This window comes from Heloderma suspectum, chromosome 7, assembly GCF_057233095.1.
Source record: "Heloderma suspectum isolate Gila_16-S chromosome 7, 16-S_ref, whole genome shotgun sequence".
NCBI lineage: Eukaryota > Metazoa > Chordata > Lepidosauria > Squamata > Helodermatidae > Heloderma > Heloderma suspectum.
In genome coordinates, this window is record NC_139464.1 from 61137212 (window position 1) to 61156976 (window position 19765).

The 19765-nt window shown below is 41.1% G+C and overlaps 1 protein-coding gene across 5 annotated transcripts in view; it reads right to left on the minus strand.

Moving 5' to 3' along the window:
• Nucleotides 1–19765, minus strand: part of METTL25 (methyltransferase like 25) — a 73970-nt gene that overhangs the window by 17368 nt on the left and 36837 nt on the right. For 4 of the 5 annotated variants that reach the window (XM_084810391.1, XM_084810393.1, XM_084810390.1 and 1 more), the window contains exons 6-9: nucleotides 17642–17736; nucleotides 10692–10721; nucleotides 5645–5718; nucleotides 1264–1357 (exon numbers count right to left, since the gene is read on the minus strand). In XM_084810391.1, the coding sequence (XP_084666517.1) occupies nucleotides 1264–1357; nucleotides 5645–5718; nucleotides 10692–10721; nucleotides 17642–17736 (293 nt within the window). Of the gene's footprint in view, nucleotides 1–1263; nucleotides 1358–4138; nucleotides 4312–5644; nucleotides 5719–10691; nucleotides 10722–17641; nucleotides 17737–19765 lie in introns of those variants that run through there. The other variant, XM_084810394.1, reaches the window with a different exon arrangement.

The following is a 19765-nucleotide window of genomic DNA, read 5'->3' on the forward strand; positions in this document are numbered from 1 at the left end:
TGACCTAGCATTGAAGACACCAAGTCTACTAAGCTCTCTTTAACTAACATGGGAAGGTTCCACTTGTGCAAGCACCAGGTCATTACTGACCCCTAGAGGGATGCCGCTTGCGCTGGCATTTTCCTGGCAGACTGTAGCAGGGTGGTTTGCCATTGCCTTCCCCAGTCGTGACTACCTTTCCCCCAGCAAGCTGGGTACTCATTTTACCGACCTCGGAAGGATGGAAGGCTGAGTCGACCTGAGCCGGCTACCTGAGACCCAGCTTCTGCTGGGATCGAACTCAGGTTGTGGGGAGAGTTTCGGTTGCAATACTGCCGCCTACCACTCTGCGCCACACGAGGCTCTTTAACTAACATAGGTACCAATAAGAAACCTAGCCCAAATTAATTTAGTTTTTCTACAGATTGCTGTAGTTCCGCTTATGACTGTAGTTCTGCATCCAGCCCTTTCAGGGAATCACATACCTTGGACACTGAAGCCTATTAATATTTCTGCAAAACACATCTACTAAGACTCTCTCCTCCTTACTAGATCACAAGGCCATCTCCTTGAAGCCCACCTTCCTAAAATCTGATCAGTCCCTAGATCCTACTGACGCAGTGCAATATTCCAAAGAGTAACAAAAACTCAACTTACTGATGCAATGAAAACCCTTGGTCAAATCCTGTTTGTAGAGCTGATCTTTTCTTAATACTCACAGGTGAATTCAAGGTATTCTGCTATATACTGCCATATTTATATATTTTTTGCCATACTAATATCCATCAAGTCACTGCTGAAGGAAAGAATGAGTTGTTTCTATACCTAATTTCAAAGGATGTCTTTTATTTTGAAGACTTACACTTTACTGATTAAACAAAATCCCTGGGTATATGATGTAAGCCTCTTTTCAAAACAGAGCATGTCCACAGAATTCATATCCGATCTTTGCACCATTGCTTAGTATTTATATTTGGAGACTGTGGCACTGAAAGAGTCTGCAGGTGTGTCCCTTGCCAGAATAGGCTGAGATATCCCTTCAGTGCTTGAGGAGAAAGAAGAGCAGCAAGGAGGCCTTGTGTTGCCTCAGCTGAGCTGGGGAGGCATCGGAGGGAGCCGGAGTCAGCAGTGCTTCCAGTATCATCAGCAGATGCTGCCGCCCTACCATCCCCTGTCTGTAGCTTCTTACTTTGTATTAATTATTATTACTTTTAATTATTATTACTTTTTATTAATTACAGTAAATTAATTGTAATAGTGGAAGAACTTCTCCATGATACTTACCTTTGACTCATCAAGGTCAAGCTTTTTTAACGATTTTCGAACATAATCCGTGAAGGAAGATGATTTAGAAAACATTTTCCCAATATTACGATCACTGAAATGATAAAATGAGATTTATTTTTTGTTCTTGTTACTTTAGAAGGCTATATATATTATTACTCCACAAAGGGCAGCTTGTTTACCTGTAACTGTAGTTCTTCGAGTGGTCATATGTGCACTCACACGGATGGCTTGTGTGTCTGCTCAGTGCCCAATGTGGAACATTCTAGAGCTGAGATTTTTGGCAACAGACACACCCCCACTTTCTCCAGTGTGCATGCCTAAAGGCTGTGGCTCCCGCTCAGTTCCCAGACATACACAGCAGTGGCAGAGCAGGTGTCGGTAGCGAATACAGCATCAGCCACAGGGAGGAGGGTGCATTGTGTGAGTAGGTTGTGACTACTCCAAGAACTACTGTTATAGGTAAGCTACTTCTTCTTCTCTGTGATCTCTGATTCACACTCATATGGATGATTAGGAAGCTCATTTACCAGAGATGCGACAGGTGCTCAAGCCAGAAGAAACAACAGAACCCTTCCAAATGCCATGTCATATATGGCCTGGACATCCAATTGGTAATATCTGACAAATCTGGAAGCCTAAAACCATGTTGTGGCTCAACACAACTCTGCAGGTCAGGATGTCAAGTCCACCCATTGTCTAGGGACAGGAGATCCAGTCACCTGGGCACTTTGTGGTACAGCCATTGAGAAGCAGGACAAACCAAGTTTGCCACAGGCACCACAGAGTTATCGGGATGCAGTTGGCCTCATCTCACCAGATTTTGGCCATATCCATCATGAGGAGCCCAGTGATCTAACCTAGAGGCAGGGGACCACTGAGATGGGGATGTGGAAAAAGTTGGGAAGAGCACTGGTTCCAGCAATCAATTACTTATCTCCCTTTCAGATGTAAACCCAATAATCTGGACATCCTTGGATGGTCCAACAGTTGTTGCATTCTGTCTAGAATCAGAATAGCTGAGTTCGGCAATGGTGGATGTATGGGAAGGGTCGCCGTCAGTATTGACAAGGTTTGGTTAACCAACATGGCCAGCACTGACAAGACAGTACCAAGGAGACACACAATGGATCTTGGCCTTCTTCCTTGGCTTGGCAGGTGGAAAAGAAAGTTGAAGATCTTTTTGCTTGGCCTTGTTAGACTTCTCCAAGCCCATCAGTCTCCCTGGAATAGGGGGTGCCTGAGGCTCAGAGGTGGTAAATGGCACAGGGTCTAACACACTGGTTGAATTTGCTTCAGCAGGAGTCGTTGGTACCAATGGGAGTGTGGTTGAGCCCAAAGGACCCACAGCGGCTGTAAGTAAAGGCATTGCCTGGGCTGACACTGAAATGAGAAGAGACACTAGATAGAGGGCTGCTGGGGTTTAGGAAGTTTTTCATAGGCGTTTGCAGCCTGTAGGGCTTGCTCCCACAAAAGCACCCAAGGCAAGACAACTGATTCTTGTATGCCTGCTTGGTAAAGGCCTAGCAACAGTTTCACGATTTAGCAATGTGGCCCTCTCTGAGACATAGTAGATACTGAGAGTGGCTGTCAATGAATGGAGGCTTGTTTCCACAGGTGGAAAATTGTCTTAGAGGCCATAAGCCAGAAGAGGGGATTGACAGTGCCTGACGGCATAAGTAACCAAATCAAATTAAAACATGAATAGGAGAAAAAACAGTAAAGAAAGAAAAGAATGAAATGAAATGAATGAATGAATAAATAAATAAAGAAAGAAAGAAAGAAAGAAAGAAAGCGACTCAGCTCATGCTCTGACGAGAAACTCATAAGAGAGAATGCTCCTAGATACTGCTGCTGCTGTGGTGGTCGAAAAGGAACTGAGTGAGAACCACATCCTTTAGGCATGTGCCCTGGGAAGAGTAAGGGCGGGTCTTCTGCCAAAATCTCAGTTCTAGAATGTTCCGGAAGGGGTTCTATGCAAGCTCACAACCCATATGTGTGAGTCACAGAGACCACAAAGAACATATCTACTGTACACATTAACCAAAGGCATTACTGTCATATTAAAATTGTGAAATAATATTTTATATTACATTTCAAGCTACAAATTAATTCCTACCAGGAAAAAAAAGGTTTTTTGTTATAGTTGTTCTTAAATACCTCAATATTCTTTCCATTCATTCACTTTCTTCCATCTAGGGAAAAAGTTTCTTTCCTTTCTTCTACTAAGCTTGTGGACAGTTTGTTACTGAGGAGCTTGGCCTCAGCAGGACGAACCCTTCTCTCTTGGGGAGGTAATATACACATACAGAGACTTCTTGTCTTTCTGCTTCACTGCCTTCCCCTTCCCTCCTCTGCTATCCAGCTTGTAGCCTTCTCCATTTGTGCCACCCTCACCCAAATAACATATGTCTCAAGTTTGCCCCATTACAATTAGGCCTCCTGGATGCCCCATAGCGTTCCAAGCAGCCTCCCACATCCATATGCGCACATGTATATGCTCCTTTGCCACACTTGGCCTTCTGCCTGTACTTTCCCGATTCCTACAGTGTTCCCTAACTAAGCTGTTGGTTCAAACTGAATGCTGCTTATCTAACCAACGTTTCTATTGTGTAGCCAAATTGCATATTAAGGAACCTTTCTTTATTTTGTAATGAAGCATATATCCTTTGATCTACACCGTGCTTTGTTCTACTGCTAATTTGCCCTTGGTATAGGATTACAGTGTAACCTCCCCATGCTGCACTGTGATTCTAGGTTCAAGATCCTTAAAAATTGTGTTGGTCAAGTACACATGTGCAGGTCAGCAGTTCGAGACCCGAGTGCTGCGTGACGGAGTGAGCTCCCGTCTTCAGTCCCAGCTCCTGCCAACCTAGCAGTTCGAAAGCAAGAAATTGCAAGTAGATAAATAGGCACCGCCTCGGCGGGAAAGGTAACAGCGTTCCGTGCACCTCGGTGTTCAGTCATGTCGGCCACATGACCACGGAAGCGTCTTCGGACAGCTCTTCGCTGGCTCTTCGGCTTAGAAACGGGGATGAGCACCGCACCCTAGAGTTGGACACGACTGGTTGGGGACACCTTTACCTTTACCTTTAACAATTTACAATGAATTGTTTGCTAAACAGAAGTAAAAAAGCAACTATTTCAAAAATGGAATTTTCCAGTATTAAACTACTAAGCAACCAATATCACATCATAAACCGAACTGGGATGAAAAGCAATCCAGAATAAGTTTACAACAGATGCATTGGAAAAATCTGTTTGAAGAGCAGGATAGAAATGTATTAATAAATAAATATGCCATATGCTAGATAGAAAATAAAAGTAATATTAAAGGCAAATAAATATAAAGCTGGCAAATTATATGTAACAAACACTCTGAGCTGGAAATATGCAGATTTGCTTTGTCTAAATACTTTGCATATTGAGAATAAGTGCTTGAACTATGCCAGCTCATATTCTCAAGCAGATTAGTTATCCATTAAAAACCCTTTCTAATTCATTATGTACAGATTTCTCATAAATTATTATATGTATGCACTCTTGTAAAAGAGTTCTTCTAGAAAATGATTGAAAATTTATTTGACATTAAGGAACTGCAGCAAATGTCCTTGAACAATAGAAAGGGTCTCTTCCTTCCCAACTTCCATCAAGATTTCAGATAAAATAAAATGCATTTATATTAACTAGAATAGTTACATTCTTGCAAATTAAGAAAAGAGACAAGGGGACTATATTACGCAGCCCACACATTATTTGTATCATGTAGATTATATGCACAGGAGTGTGTTTGTTTGTGGTTCAAAATAGAATATCCCCAGTTGGAAGTGACTGAGACAGATAGGCATGAAGACCTATGTTCAAAGCCTATCTCAGCTGTGACTAGTCTTGGAAAAGTCACATACTCTCAAAATCAATTCTTAGTGTGTAATCATAATGACCTTCCTTACAATTGAGAAGATGAACAATATTAAGAATTTACTACAGTTCAAGTGCTATATGAATGATTAATAATGGCTCACAGTAGGCATCATTCATTCTTTTGTTATTTTTACCTGCTTTTCAGGCATATTGCATGTATCATTTCTAAACTGAAGAGTTGGGTTTGCCAAGCTTTTTACAGAAAAGACAACATGTAATTCACTAGCTCCTTCTCACCAATCAACTTAATTAAGGGAGAATTTAAAGGCTGAACTTGCTTGAAATAGAACCTGTAGTGCCCAAGTCAGATTTATAGATCTGTAGTCAAAGAGATACTCTCAGGATAGTAAGGTATGCTGCTCTTCCATTACATGTATTCTTCTCAAGTTTCACTACCAACATGAACAGAAGGAGGCAAAAGTGTCCTTCCTTAATGATATGTCAAATTACAGCATAGTACCTTCTTTTGACCCCATAAAATTCTTCTACAATGACCTGTAGGACAGCTCGATAAAACAATGATTCTGTAGGCAGCTGCAAAACATCAAAGCACAGCAGGAAGTTAAGTTGGAACCAAACACCATAACTAGAACAGTTGGCTGTCCTCAACTAATTATTGGTTTATGTTCATTCCACCTAGTGTTACTAGCAAGTCTCTTGTTTCCAAGTTAAAGTGTTGTTCTTTAGAAATATAATGATGTAACCATAATTGTTGGAAAAAATAAACACAGGAAATAGCAAACACTGAGTGAAACTGGGAAGAAGACTAGAGGAAAGAGAGAGCCCCATAGGCCAAATTATGCTATTTGTTATGTTGGTTTTACTGCAGAAACGTACCCATTTAAGTTTAATCTATTTCTCCAAAGTCAGAGGGAAAACATTTTGCAAGTATTAAATGTGCTCTTTTCCTCCCTAAGAACTTCATCTTCTTTCCCTGATGTATATAGAAAGCATTATGCTTCTAAAAACAGTGCAATGTGTTGAAGAACTTCATACCTTGAAGAATGAACGATGTGTTTACATAAGAAAAGGTAATCCTTGCGCCTCTTTAAAATGCAGGGCCAAATTCATCCCCTGTGTAAACTCCAATGAGGTCAATGAGTTTGCAGCAGGGACACATTGGCTTGTAAATCTGGTGTGCTGAACCATCATACAGCTTGTGTACATATACCAAAAGGGATGATAAATGGGGCAGTAATGATTTAAAGTATCCACAGAAAGAATTTAGATGGGGATTTAAAAACAAAGAATATTGAGAGTCCTGCCAAAACCAAGCATTTGCAATAAATCAAAGAAAATCCTTCCAATACTTTTCCATTTTTATATCTTCAGCTGTGTAAGACTAATATTGAGAAGAAAATTCACTGATCGTTCATTGGCCCAGGTTAGGAAGCCATTTGAATCTGACCACTGTGTTTCTGGTAAAATGTCAGAAAATTAATTGCATGATGTACAATCTGGCCTTAAATTATTCCCAATATTAGTCTATAAATGGAGAAATAAAATTTCAGTAACAAATAATTCTTATGGAAAGATCTGAACTTGCAGCAATACATTATGGGAAAATATAGGCAGTTACCCAACTATAAAAACTGAAAGGAGAGAGGCGTGTTAGAGTTCATAAACTTTATTTTTTTTAAGCTGACTACATTACTGGAAAAATATGAAAGATTCGAAAAGAAAACTACATACCAACTTTGTGAGAAACCCAGCAAAAGAGAAAATTTCACTAAGGCTTATCCACAGCAACGATCTCCATTGACTTGTATGACCCCTCCCCAAATGTGCACATGCATACACAGCCATGGGGAGAAATGCTGTACAGATTGGGGTATACAATTTTCCCAAGCAGTTGCAGTCAGAGAAACGGTTGCAGAGTCCCTACAACACGGGCAGGGAACCATTTTCAGCCTCAGGGCTGAATTCAGTTTGGGGTAAGCTCTCAGGGGCTGCACTCCAGTGGTGGGCGGGGCCAAAACCTAAGGTGTGGGGCCAAAGCCAAAAGGGGTGGAGCCAAAATCCCCCCCCTCACTGTCTAGTCTAGCTTAAAGCTCTTACTGCCTGTAACTATGCCTTAAGAGAGGCATTTCAACCTTTTAGAATGGAGAGAAAACTACACAAAAGCTGGGAAACTACCAAACTCTTGATGGATGGGAGACGGGTTGGGGCCAGGGAATGGGGTGTGGCCATCTGGGGAAGCCAGGAGGACCAAGATTTGGTCCCCAGGCCTCAGGTTCCCTACCCTTGTCCTACAAGGACTACAAGTATTCTTGTCAGGTGCCATTCCATATTAGCATGTAACACTGCTGCTGAAGGCTCTGCCATGGTTGCCCATTTGCTATTAGGCCAGGTTTAAGGTTCTGCTACTAGTCTACAAAGCCCTGAACAATTTGGGACCAGTGTACTTCAGGATACATCTTCTCCCTTATCATCCTGCCTGATCACCGATGTCTTCTGAAGAGGTGCTCCTGATGGTCCCACATGGATCAGAGATCCACTTGCAAACCACCAGAGCAGGGCTTTTAGTACATCAGCTCCCTCCCAACTGGAATCAGGCATGCGCCTACATAATTTTGTTTTCAGCATCTGCTGAATACTCTTTTCTCAAACAAGCATTTCCTGACCAATGATTAAATTCCAGACACCATTTTATTGATATATTCATTTTTATTTCAATTTTTTGTATTTAGTGTTTTAGTGGCAAGTTCTTGGTGGGCTGGGGATACCAAGTCATCTTGTTTGCCTCCTGAGGAATCTGTATAATGACCAAGTAGCAACAGTAAGAACAGACCACGGAACGGACTGGTTTAAGACTGGGAAAGGAGTACGGCAGGGTTGTATACTCTCACCCTACCTATTCAACCTGTACGCAGAACACATCATGCGATGTGCTGGGCTTGATGAAGCCAAGGCTGGAGTTAAAATCGCTGGAAGAAACATTAACAATCTCAGATATGCAGATGATACCACTTTGATGGCTGAAAGGGCGGAGGAGCTGAGGAACCTCATGATGAAGGTGAAAGAAGAAAGTGCAAAAACTGGGTTGCAGTTAAACCTAAAAAACCCCAAGATTATAGCAACCAGCTTGAATGATAACTGGCAAATAGAGGGAGAAAACGTGGAGGCAGTGACAGACTTTGTCTTTCTAGGCACAAAGATTACTACAGATGCTGACTGCATCCAGGAAATCAGAAGACGTTTACTTCTTGGGAGGACAGCAATGACAAATCTTGATAAAATAGTGAAGAGCAGAGACATCACACTGACAACAAAGGTCCGCATAGTTAAAGCAATGGTATTCCCTGTAGTAACCTATGGCTGCGAGAGCTGGACCATAAGGAAGGCTGAGCGAAGGAAGATAGATGCTTTTGAACTGTGGCGCTGGAGGCAAATTCTGAGAGTGCCTTGGACTGCAAGGAGATCAAACCAGTCCATACTCCAGGAAATAAAGCCAGACTGCTCACTTGAGGGAATGATATTCAAGGCAAAACTGAAGTACTTCGGCCAAATCATGAGAAGACAGGATACCCTGGAGAAGATGCTGATGCTAGGGAAAGTGGAAGGCCAAAGGAAGAGGGGCCGACCAAGGGCAAGATGGATGGATGATATTCTGGAGGTGACGGACTTGACCTTGGGGGAGCTGGGGGTGGCAACAGCCGACAGGAAGCTCTGGCGTGGGCTGGTCCATGAAGTCATGAAGAGTCGGAAGCGACTGACCGAATAAACAACAACAACACAACAACACTGCTCCAAAGTCTTTTGATGTGGAACAATTTATAAACCCTATAATAAATAAATAAATAAATAAATAGCCTTGTGCTTGCTTTCACATACTCTTGCTTGTCACATACCCATGTAAACAAGCAAGTAGAAGAACTCTGCAGTGTAACCAAACTGGAACTGATAACTAGTCCAGAATCATTTGCTCCTCAGTAACGAAAGGTAAGTCACTTAGGATGCAAACCTATGCATGTTTAGACAGAAAAAAGTCCTACAACTCCCACCATGTCTCAGCTAGCATAGCACAGCTGGCTGGGGCCTGCCGGGAGTTCTGGGACTTCTTTCAGTCTAAACACGAATAGGATTGCGGTCCAAATATATTTCATGGAGATCTGAATATCTATACTCCCCTTTCAGGTTTCTGTGATCATAAAGGTATTTCCTGCATGTCTTGCCATGAGTTCTCTACAAGCACATGCAATGTATTTGTCAGGATTCCTTTTGCCCCCACTGAACTTCAAACGCCAAATCAAAACACAGACAAGAGGCTTCAATCTACAGCTTTAAATCCATTTCTTCAAAGGATCATACAGATGCAAATTCTCAGTGACTCTCAGTCTACAAGGAAATGCTTTCAGGGGGTTCAAAAGACAGCTACGAAAGTTGTCTGCCATTTGAAAGGAAACCAATCTCACTAGCCTAACTTAAGGGGTGGGGGGAGGTCTTTCTCTGTCTCGTGAGGTCTCTAGGAGCAGCTGTTCACGCAAGGCCAATCGGGTAAACCGTCTAAGTTCCGCCCTGGCCTTCTCCCTCTTTTCTCTGCATCTGGCATCTATTAATTCAGATTCCCCAAACCCTGCCTCTCCCTCTTCGCTATCTCTAACGATTTGTGTTTTTAGTGTGAAGAGGGAACCTCCTCCTGCAGCTGGACCTTTGAAACTTGAGGAGCCAGCCTAGCCATGTCTGGACTAGCCTGGGAACATACCTCCCCGATGTCTGGTGGTTCTTCTTCAGATTCTGAACTACTCTCCCACTCCCTGTGCTCAGAAACACTCCTGACAGTATTTAAGTATATGAAATGGATGCCATTGATCTATACAAGGTAAGAGTTTGTTTAAAAAGAACTCCTTGGCCTGCAATAGTGAACAAACGGGGCCAAGATTGCCACAGACGTAGGAATCTCAAACAGGGCATCCTCAGGTGCAAGTCCAATCCAAATGAACCCCTGGAAACAGAGGACTGAATGGAGAATGGGCTGCAATTAGTTCACGAATTTTTGTTGGATAAGAAAACACTCTGATTCTCAAAGGAACAATTTAACTTCGTATTTTCACCGAGGTACCGTTAGACTCAGAAAAAGTTTTTACTTTAAATTTGTATGAGGCAGCACAAAAGAAACCAGTTTACAATAAGACTATAATTCTCTACCCATTTATTCAGAAGTCCTAAAGAATTTCTCTTGACTTCAAATGAGGCTCCTATAATGAAGTAAGCTGATAGAGAACTAAACCACAAGACATTTAGAGTACTTTTAATGAATGCACTTTCTATTTCAGTCACTCTTAATTAACTGAAGAAAATTATGTTTCATCATCACTCCACGAACACCAGGAAATAAAAGAGCGATTTCATGGTACTGATGAAGAATATCAATCTGCCTCCAATTTCAGTTTTGCTGTTTGCTAACTCTTCGATTCCAGCGAACTACAAGTTCACCACAAGGTCATGTATTCAAAGAGAGAAAATAGTTTTGTCACTACAAGAGTTAAATACACAAAATTACTCACCACTTGGCCAACTGCAACTCGTTCCAGAGCCTTTAAAGGGATGGGGGGAGGAGAGACAGCGAGAAATAGCTCTGTTTATTCTTTTATCTGAACATTTTATAAGCAGATGTGATAAAGGAAAATAAGTTATTAACAAATTGTGTGATAAAAATGAGACTGTTGGCTGAAAAGTATTATCACTACATGTTATTTAAGAGCATAATCTAAGATTCATAATTAGAATGAAATGTATACATATACTCCTGCAAACAGCTGAGATTATACTAGGCTGAACATTTTAAAGTATTCTTTTCTGAATTTAATGAACTATTCATTTTGTCTCCAGTGAATTTCCTAGCTCATATTCAATAAAGTATATAGTGGAAAATGTGTGCCCTTAAACCAATGGTGGATTATTAGTTATGCCTGCAAACCATGAAATGAAAATGAAGAAGAAAACCTTCATAAAATTGGAAGTAGGATAGAAATTCAATTCCACAGACAACAAAAACATATACTGATCTCTCATTAACACACAACCTTAATAAAATAACATCTTAGCACATAACCTCAATAAAAGCATTAACACAAAGTGTCTCCCCATTCCTCCTGCCTACAGTCTCTAATTCAAACACTAAATTTTACTTTTCTTTTTCCCACCCACACTGCAATACAGTGTTTTCTTTCAGTTACATAAACACAGACACACACAAAATATATGCAAATTCTTTTCCTATACCTTTCTTACTTTTTAGTGCTGAAGAGCAACATTAATTTTTTTCTGTGTCAACAGCCAATTAGTTCCTAAACAACCTTTTTTTTCTCCATACCCTTGGTGGATACTTAATTAACAATTGTGTGAACGGTTTTGTTTAAATAAATAGCAGTTGTGTGTGGGGGGGGGGATCTGGAATGGGAACCTGGAGGTAGGTATGGGATTTTTATCTCGATTGGACCCCACTTCAGTCCCAATCTGGATTGGCATGAATGGAATCTTTCTTTCCAATGCAAGTACAGCAGGTGCAGGAGACCGGATCTGGACAGCAGCAGGAGGCAAAGGGTCAAAGTCCCTCTATCTTCCCACCAAGGTTCTGACCTGGATAGGGCCTCCAGGACCTATTTGGTTTTTAAAATATTCACAAAATTGCCAATTGCATGAACAATGTCACATTGAGTTTGGTCCCTAGCTTATAAGCTTTGGGGGCAGGGTCATGGTCTCGGATTTTTCCCCCTTGGTGTAGTGCTAAAAAACTTATTAATAATAATAAATACTATGAACAGCTAAACTGTTGACTGCTAAGGTGTAGTTCCACCCTAGTTGTCCCTTCTTTTACTTTGCAGCAACTTGTGGCATTTCAGTGGCTACTGACAATCTCATGTGTTCTGAAGGCTCCAAACGTATCCTCATCTCTCTGTAAAAAGCACGTACACCCATGCCAGCTATAAGCCTCATTTCCATTGCCATGATACGTATGCACATAAATATTTTACCTTGAAAACCTTCTATCATACTCTGCACATCTTTGATACAGCTTGTGTTAATTTCTCCCTGACTAGGTCATCTACCTTACCTGTTTTGCAACAAGGTGAACACTGCTTTTTCCCAGTACAAATCAACTGCGGGTGGGAAGGAAGACCCATTCACAAACTTTACTGAGTGAGAACTGCGGGAAGCCAAACTGTATGTTTTGTATGCATTAGAGGCAACTCAAGGGTTTATTTTGGTATGGTCTTCATCTGCAAAGCCTGACTAGCAAGCTGGAAAACATTACTTCTATACAAATATAATATTGTTCCACTCAAGTACTGTGCAATTCTCAGTTACCATGTTTGATGTCTAGAGATGAGCCAGCTTTTTATTATATCTCAATTCATTAACAAGTAGGAAATTGTAAGCAAAGCGTAAGCAAATCTGTGATCAAGCAAAAAAGGGACTATTGCCATTATGCAAACAGGGAAACTCCTGGCATACTCCCAGGGAACCCTGCCCTATTGCTAATATGCCTTTTTTTCTGATCAAACTGATCAACAAGATCAACATCTTGCTAGGTATGTTCTTAAAGCCTGTTATTACAGTAATGGCAGCACCTACTTTGCTGTGGGAAAAATTATTAATAGACATCTTTCTGGTGAAATGTATGAAAAAGAAGAAAACACACCATATAAGGAGGCATTTATTTTCAGCTGAAGCTTTCTATGGCTTTGTCAAGTACTGAAGCACAGCCAATCAGAAGCTATTTCTATTTATTAAAACTGATTGGCCAAAATGTTATCTCCTGCTGGCTCACCTTAGAAGCAAGCTAACTAAAGAAGTTGAAAAACAGCACGAGCTACTGCGTCCATCATTTAATGCAATAAAAATTTTATTTCAGCGTCACACCGTAAGCAAGGCCCATTATTGGTTATATAACAAATAGTGCTTCCACTACTGGAACATATGAGAAAGTGCAGAATTGTAGCACAGGAATATACTCAAAGATGAGGTAACTCAGCCTCCTCACCTAAGGCAGGATCCTGTGCACATATAAAAAAATATTCATGCCATGCTCTAAAACCTTACAGATTAACCCACCTATTCTGATTGAAGTGAATCAAAAGCAAGGGGGAAATTAGATGCCACTGTGTCTTATGAGCATGCAAAAAGCAGGGCATGCAAAAATGGAGAAGGAAAAGTTCAGGTTTTTTTTTTGGAAGAGTGAGCAAATAAAAAAACACACAAATGGAAACCTGCCACAAAATGTTGCAGATGTTGTAGCAGACATTGTAATGAAGACAAGAAAGGATGGGTTTGAATCTATGTTGCTCCCCCCGCCCCCCAACCTAGCACAGCATGTTTCCTGCTTATCCATCTGACACAGGCAGGAGCTCTCACTCCCCACAAAGTCAGAGCAACATATTTGCTTCACTAGCAGTTTGCAAATATGCTGCAGGGCAACGTATTTGCTCCACCTGTCAGATGCCAGGCTGTTAAGTGATATGAACAGGACAGAGAAAAACTTTGGATATATAGGAAGCTGGTATGAAGGCTGTAAATTACCAAACTGTTATTCCACAATGTGATGACAGGGATGACTTTTGCTTTTGAGCAGACAGAAGACATTCTGTTTTTTTAAAGAGACAGGTCCTGAAGGAGATCAGAACAGAGGAAGTACCAATGGTAACAGAGCAGGTTAAAAAGTTGCACCTCGGCTCTGCACTCATGTAGCCAGAATTGTGTTGTAACAGAAGAGCAACATATATGCACAGTCCTCCATGTCTCACCTCCCTGCCTTATTTAGCTGTTCCCCCTCCACCTGCACTCTCCTCCCATCCTTCTCTTCTTCCTCCTCCTTCCTCTTGAACATGCTGCAATGAGCCAGCTAAACTGCTTTTGAAAGCCTGTTAAAATTAGCATTTGAAGTTTGTGGTGGCATGGCACACTCTTCACATGCGCTCTGTTCGGAGTTCAGGAAAACAGTCACTGAACAGGCTGATTTACACGTCTGCAGTCTGGTCCTACTCACTGTGTGTGTGTGTGTGTGTGTGTGTGTGTGTGTGTGAGATTTAAACCCTTTAGGGGGTTGGTTCTTTGAGGTGATACACTTCTGAAAACTGCTGATAACTCCTCCTTGTATGTGGGTGGTGCCATTATGGCTACATAAGCATTGGCATTCATGCCTGAACATCAGATGTAGAACCTCTAACAAAATGGAGTGCTGCTATTCAGGATTCTAGCCACTTCCTTCCACTCCCCCCGCACTATTTTATCCCCCCCAAAACTGACAGCATTCAATGGTCACTGAGTACACCTTCCCCCCTCTTTGGATTTTTCTTCCTAAAGATTCATTACATTTCTACACATTTTGGGGTTGCCTGTTAATACCTCCCTCTCGTGCGCAGATGGAACCATATTGGCTATGTAAACAATGGTACTTACAGTCAGGGCCAGAAATATTGGAACAAGGATAACTGTTTTGGCAGTTGGCCTCTGTACACCACCACATTGAAGTTGAAAGGAAACACACCCAGATGGAGCGAAGTCAAGACTTTCAGCTGTAATTCAAGGGGTTTGACAAAAGTGGGGCACTAACCATTCAGGAAGGAAAGCCAGTGGCATACACACACACATTGTTGGTGGCTCATAAGTAATGGAACAAATCAACATCATTTCAAACTTAAGGATCGTCTTTAATACCTGGATGAAAATCCTTTGCAGTTAATGACTGCCTAAAGTCTGGAACCCATGGACATGACCGAATGCTGAGTTTCCTCCCTCGAGATGCTTTGCCAGGCCTTTACTGCAGCTGCCTTCAGCTGCTGCTTGTTTGTGGGTCTTTCTGCCTTCAGTCTTGTCTTCAGGAAGTGAAAAGCATGCTCTATTGGGTTGAGATCAGGTGACTGACTTGGCCATTGCAGAACATCCCACTTCTTTGCCTTGAGAAACTCTTAGGTAGCTTTTGCTGTATGTTGTGGGTCATTATCCATCTGCATTATGAAGCAGCGTCCTATCAGTTTGGCAGCATTTGGCTGAATCTGAGCAGAAAGTATAGCCCTATACACCTCAGAATTCGTCCTGCTGCTTTTATCAGCAGACAGGTCATCAATAAACACCAGTGACCTGGTTCCATACATGCCCATGCCATAACACTGCCTCCACCATGTTTGACAGATGATGTGGTATGCTTTGGATCATGAGCTGTTCCTTTCCTTCTCCATACTTTTCTCTTCCCATCATTCTGGTACAAGTTAATCTTGGTTTCATCAGTCCAAAGAATCTTATTCCAGAACTGGGCAGGCTTTTTTAGGTGTTTGCTGGCAAAGGCTAATCTGGCCTGTCTGCTCTTGCACGTTAACAGTGGTTTGCACCTTGTTGTGAAGCCTCTGTATTTACATTGATAAAGCCGTCTCTTGACTGTAGATGTTGACAATGACATGCCTACCTCTGCAAGAGAGTTCTTGACCTGGCCAGATGTTGTGAAAGGGTTCCTCTTCACCATGAGCAGAATTCTGCAGTCATCCACTTTAGTTGTCTTCCGTCGTCTTCCAGGCCTTTTGCTGTTGCTGAGCTTGTCAGTTAATTCCTTCTTTTTCAGGATGTTCCAAACTGTTGTGCTGGCCACTCCCACTATTTTTGCTATCTCTCTGATGGGTTTATTTTGTTTCCTCAGCCTAATGATGGCCTCCTTCACTACATGGACACCTCTTTGGACCTCATGTTGGGAGTTCCAGTGAACAGCTACCAAATGCAAATGTAACACTCAGAACCACCTCCAGGCCTTTTATCTGCTTGATTGGTCATGGGGTACCCAGGAAACAGGCCACACCTGCCATGCAGCTGCTTGTCAGCTATTTGTTCCATTACTTATGAGTCACCAACAATGTGTGTCTGTGTATGCCACTGGCTGTACTTCCTGAATGGTTGGTGCCCCACTTTTGTCAAACCCCTTGAATTACAGCTGAGAGTCCTGACTTCGCTCCCACACACACGCTGGGTGTGTTTCCTTTCAACTTCAATGTGGTGGTGTACCAACTGCCAAAACAGTTATCCTTGTTCCAATATTTCTGGCCCTGACTGTACAGCTTGAAGATTGAAAATAGAGGAATGAAGATATTGACAAGTACATATGGAAGGAGTTGCAAAAAACATTCACACGTCTGCTCAAAGTAACATAAAGAATAATCTAACTCACTAAAATCTTTCTTGTTTTAAAAAAGACCTAATGGCCATGGAGAATTTAACAACTGCTTGAACTATGAAGGCCAAACAAGTTACCCAAATGCGATCATCTTGTTTGACCAAAGACACATCTTGCTTGAATCCAGTCAGTGCTCAGAAGGATCGCAGGAATCAGGAACCTATACTATAACAATCCTTTCAATAATCTGCTGCCCAGATCAAGACCTGTCTCTAGTGGCCACTGGAATCTTAATCCCAAACATATTTTCTTATATCACTGAACACATATCAGTGTAAAAATGGTCCATCACATGTGAAGAAATATAGTAGCATCCATGTAGGCACTGCCATGTTGTTTACATATAGTGGTCATAATTTTCCATTGTGCAGAGGTGACATATATGTAAACATGGCTTCCCCAAAAAGACATCCAATAAACAACAAGAACATCTGAAAACGACAAGGTGGGACAATGTGATGGGAGGAGAAATGGTCAGCCTATTGAAGAAAACAGGTGCAGGTAAAGCAAAATCTGTCTGAAGGAATTATGCAAGTTGAGACAGAGGATGAGCAAGTCAAAGGGGCAAAGACTGAGGTATACAAGAGGATCAGACAAGAATTAAATAAGCATTTGGTTCAAAGGAAAGATGGGTATTTCAAGAATAGGACAGTGTTGCAACCAGGAGCAGTTCTAATACTTTGATATGGTTAACACTTCACAGATTCTGCTAGCCCATTTTGATTCATAGCTAGCATATGTGAAAATATAAGAAAGCCCACACATTTTAATCTAACTTGGGAAGGGACTGAAGAGTCAGCACAGTGGTCACCCAAAGCAAATGCCCTTAGAAATCTGAATGTATGTTATGTCATCTCACCATGTCATGACAATGTGGGCTAGAACTGAATAAATGTTACATTTAAAGATCTCCTATCAAAAAGGGATTGCAGATCTGTTCTGACTTTGCAGCTTTGCACATTTTATTTGATGTACATAGTTATGACATCCAGAAAATATTAGCAAAATCAGTGATAGTACTGGGTTGCTTGTCTTCCTTTAGACAACTGCCAAGGTCTCTGGTCTAGGCCTTATCTCATTTGAGTTCAACCCAACAAACTTGTGATTAAATTTTCACCTGTATCCATTGTTTTCTGATTGCAGCAGCCATAAAATGTGTAAAGCTGGAGGGTTAATACCTTTTAAAAATCCTTAAACTTCATCATAGGTACCATTAATGATGTTATTCTACACAGTCCAGGAATTAAGGCAGTCTAGGTTTCCAAGTGAAATACTAAGGAAAAAAAGAAACTATACCAAGCAGGCTGCCATTCTGGCATTGCGACCACAGAACCAGCCCTCTTCCTTTAAATACTGGCACATTGGGAAACCCCATGTTCCCTGAATCCCATCTGCAGAAGAAAGTGAAACAAAGCATTAAATTTAAAAAAAAAATCTAAATTGATTATTGAGAACACATTAAAGCATTATAAAAGAAGTTTAAATGCTATTAAAGTTTAACAACACAAAACAACAATATGAAAAATATACTTTATTTAATGAGGGGCCGGCATCTAAAAAATACATTTTCTCAAGATTAGCTATTATTTCAATTTTAAATTAAATACCTTGCATAATAGGATTATTTTAAAAAATGATACACCACCACATCGTTCAGTATAAACAATTTATTATAAGCTTTCAGCAAGCTAGCCTAGAATAATGGCTCTTGTTTAATAGATGGGGTGTTTTCTGTTTCTCATCACGCTAATGGCCCAAGCCCAAATATTCCTGGAAGCACTGTATGGAAAAACCATGTTGAGAGGGACCAGTCCTTGTGGTAAACATGTTCATATGAATGACAGTACTTTCACCTTCAGCACGCATTTGCATCAAAGCCATTGCTGTTGTCCTAGCCTTGTAAGCCTCACCTTGCCTCTTGCCCACACTGACGTAAAAATCCTTTCCCTACCTTGCCACCTTAAAACCCTTCATCCAACCCACTGCCACACAATATAGATGCTGTGAAGGAACAGGGAGCAAGCTAGACTATATAATTCATGGGCTGCATGGCCTAGTGGACCCTCCCTGCTTCTAAAAAATATATATGGGTGCCTGATACTTCTCCATCATCCTTGATGGGAATGTTTCTAAGAAAGAAATCACTAAAAAGAGAGTATCTTTTAATTATCAAAGTAATAAATTATCAATGTAATAAATATTTTGGAAGGAAGCACTGGCTTTACTATTTCCTTCATAAACAAGTGTGGGAATACAGAATTATATATATCGCTGTATAGAATTACAGTATATTATAGTAGCACACCATAAATAAGATAGCTTTAAAAAACCAAACAAGGTTAAGTCCCACCAATTCATGGAAGATCCAGATTAAAGTCATTGACACCAATTTCAGCTTAAGGTCCAGCTGCCTGTGGTTTTTGTTGCTTTCCCTGAAAGGAAAACTATTTGTGACTGATAAATATAAATGGGATGAAAAGTCCCTTTTAAAACCTCTTTTTCACCAAATTTTGGGCAGGGGAAACATAGCTGATCCGTCTATACAGTCTGCATTGTGTCAGGCTGCTGAAAACATTTGAGTCACAGAAACCCTATATTTGTTGCCAACTACACCCATTAATCAAGGCAAATTTCAGTCTATAATTCAAACATTTTCTTAATTAATTACACTACCTAGTCTTCCTTGCTCCTTTTTCAGCAGTGATCTTTGGTGAAGGATTTTTGGAGGAAAGGAAGAAGTGGAACACAGCATTATCTTACATTTCCATGCTCTCCTTTATTTGACCTGGTTAGCATCGATGGGTTGTCATGCAAGAGCGAGATAGAGCTCTGGTGTTAGGTCTGTTGTTGGGTTAACGGCTGGGTTGTTTAGCTGCTAAACAACCCAGCGGTAGAGGTTTGGACATCATGCTCAGCAGGAGCTGATCGTGGGTTGCTGAGTCAATTGTGGGTTGTGGAGTAAAGTGGAAGAGGTGGATGCACTGAAGGCAGCACACCTGCATGTCCCCGACAACCCACTGGTTTTTAAACGGATGGGTTGGCATTACATGTGAACAGCCCAATACGTTGAGCAAGATGTGTACAAATGCAAAGCATGTATGAGGTATTACAGCAGAAGGATATTTTGGTATATGGCTTAAAGAATCAGGTCCTGAGGATAATTCATGCCCTTCTAAAACAATTAAAAGTCCCACTGGCTTTTAAAAAGAAAACATGTCATATTGTTCACCACAATCTAATTACAATGCAAATCAATAGGCTGGCCACAAAGTGAGAGAAAATTAGGCTAGCTCCTAAGTGTTAGTTCAATATATATTGAAGTCTACAAATTCAACATTCAAAAAACCTTCTGAAAATTGATTTGTATGGAATATTTAACAAACTTATAAAAACTGTTCTAGTCTACTGAAAGAATATCAA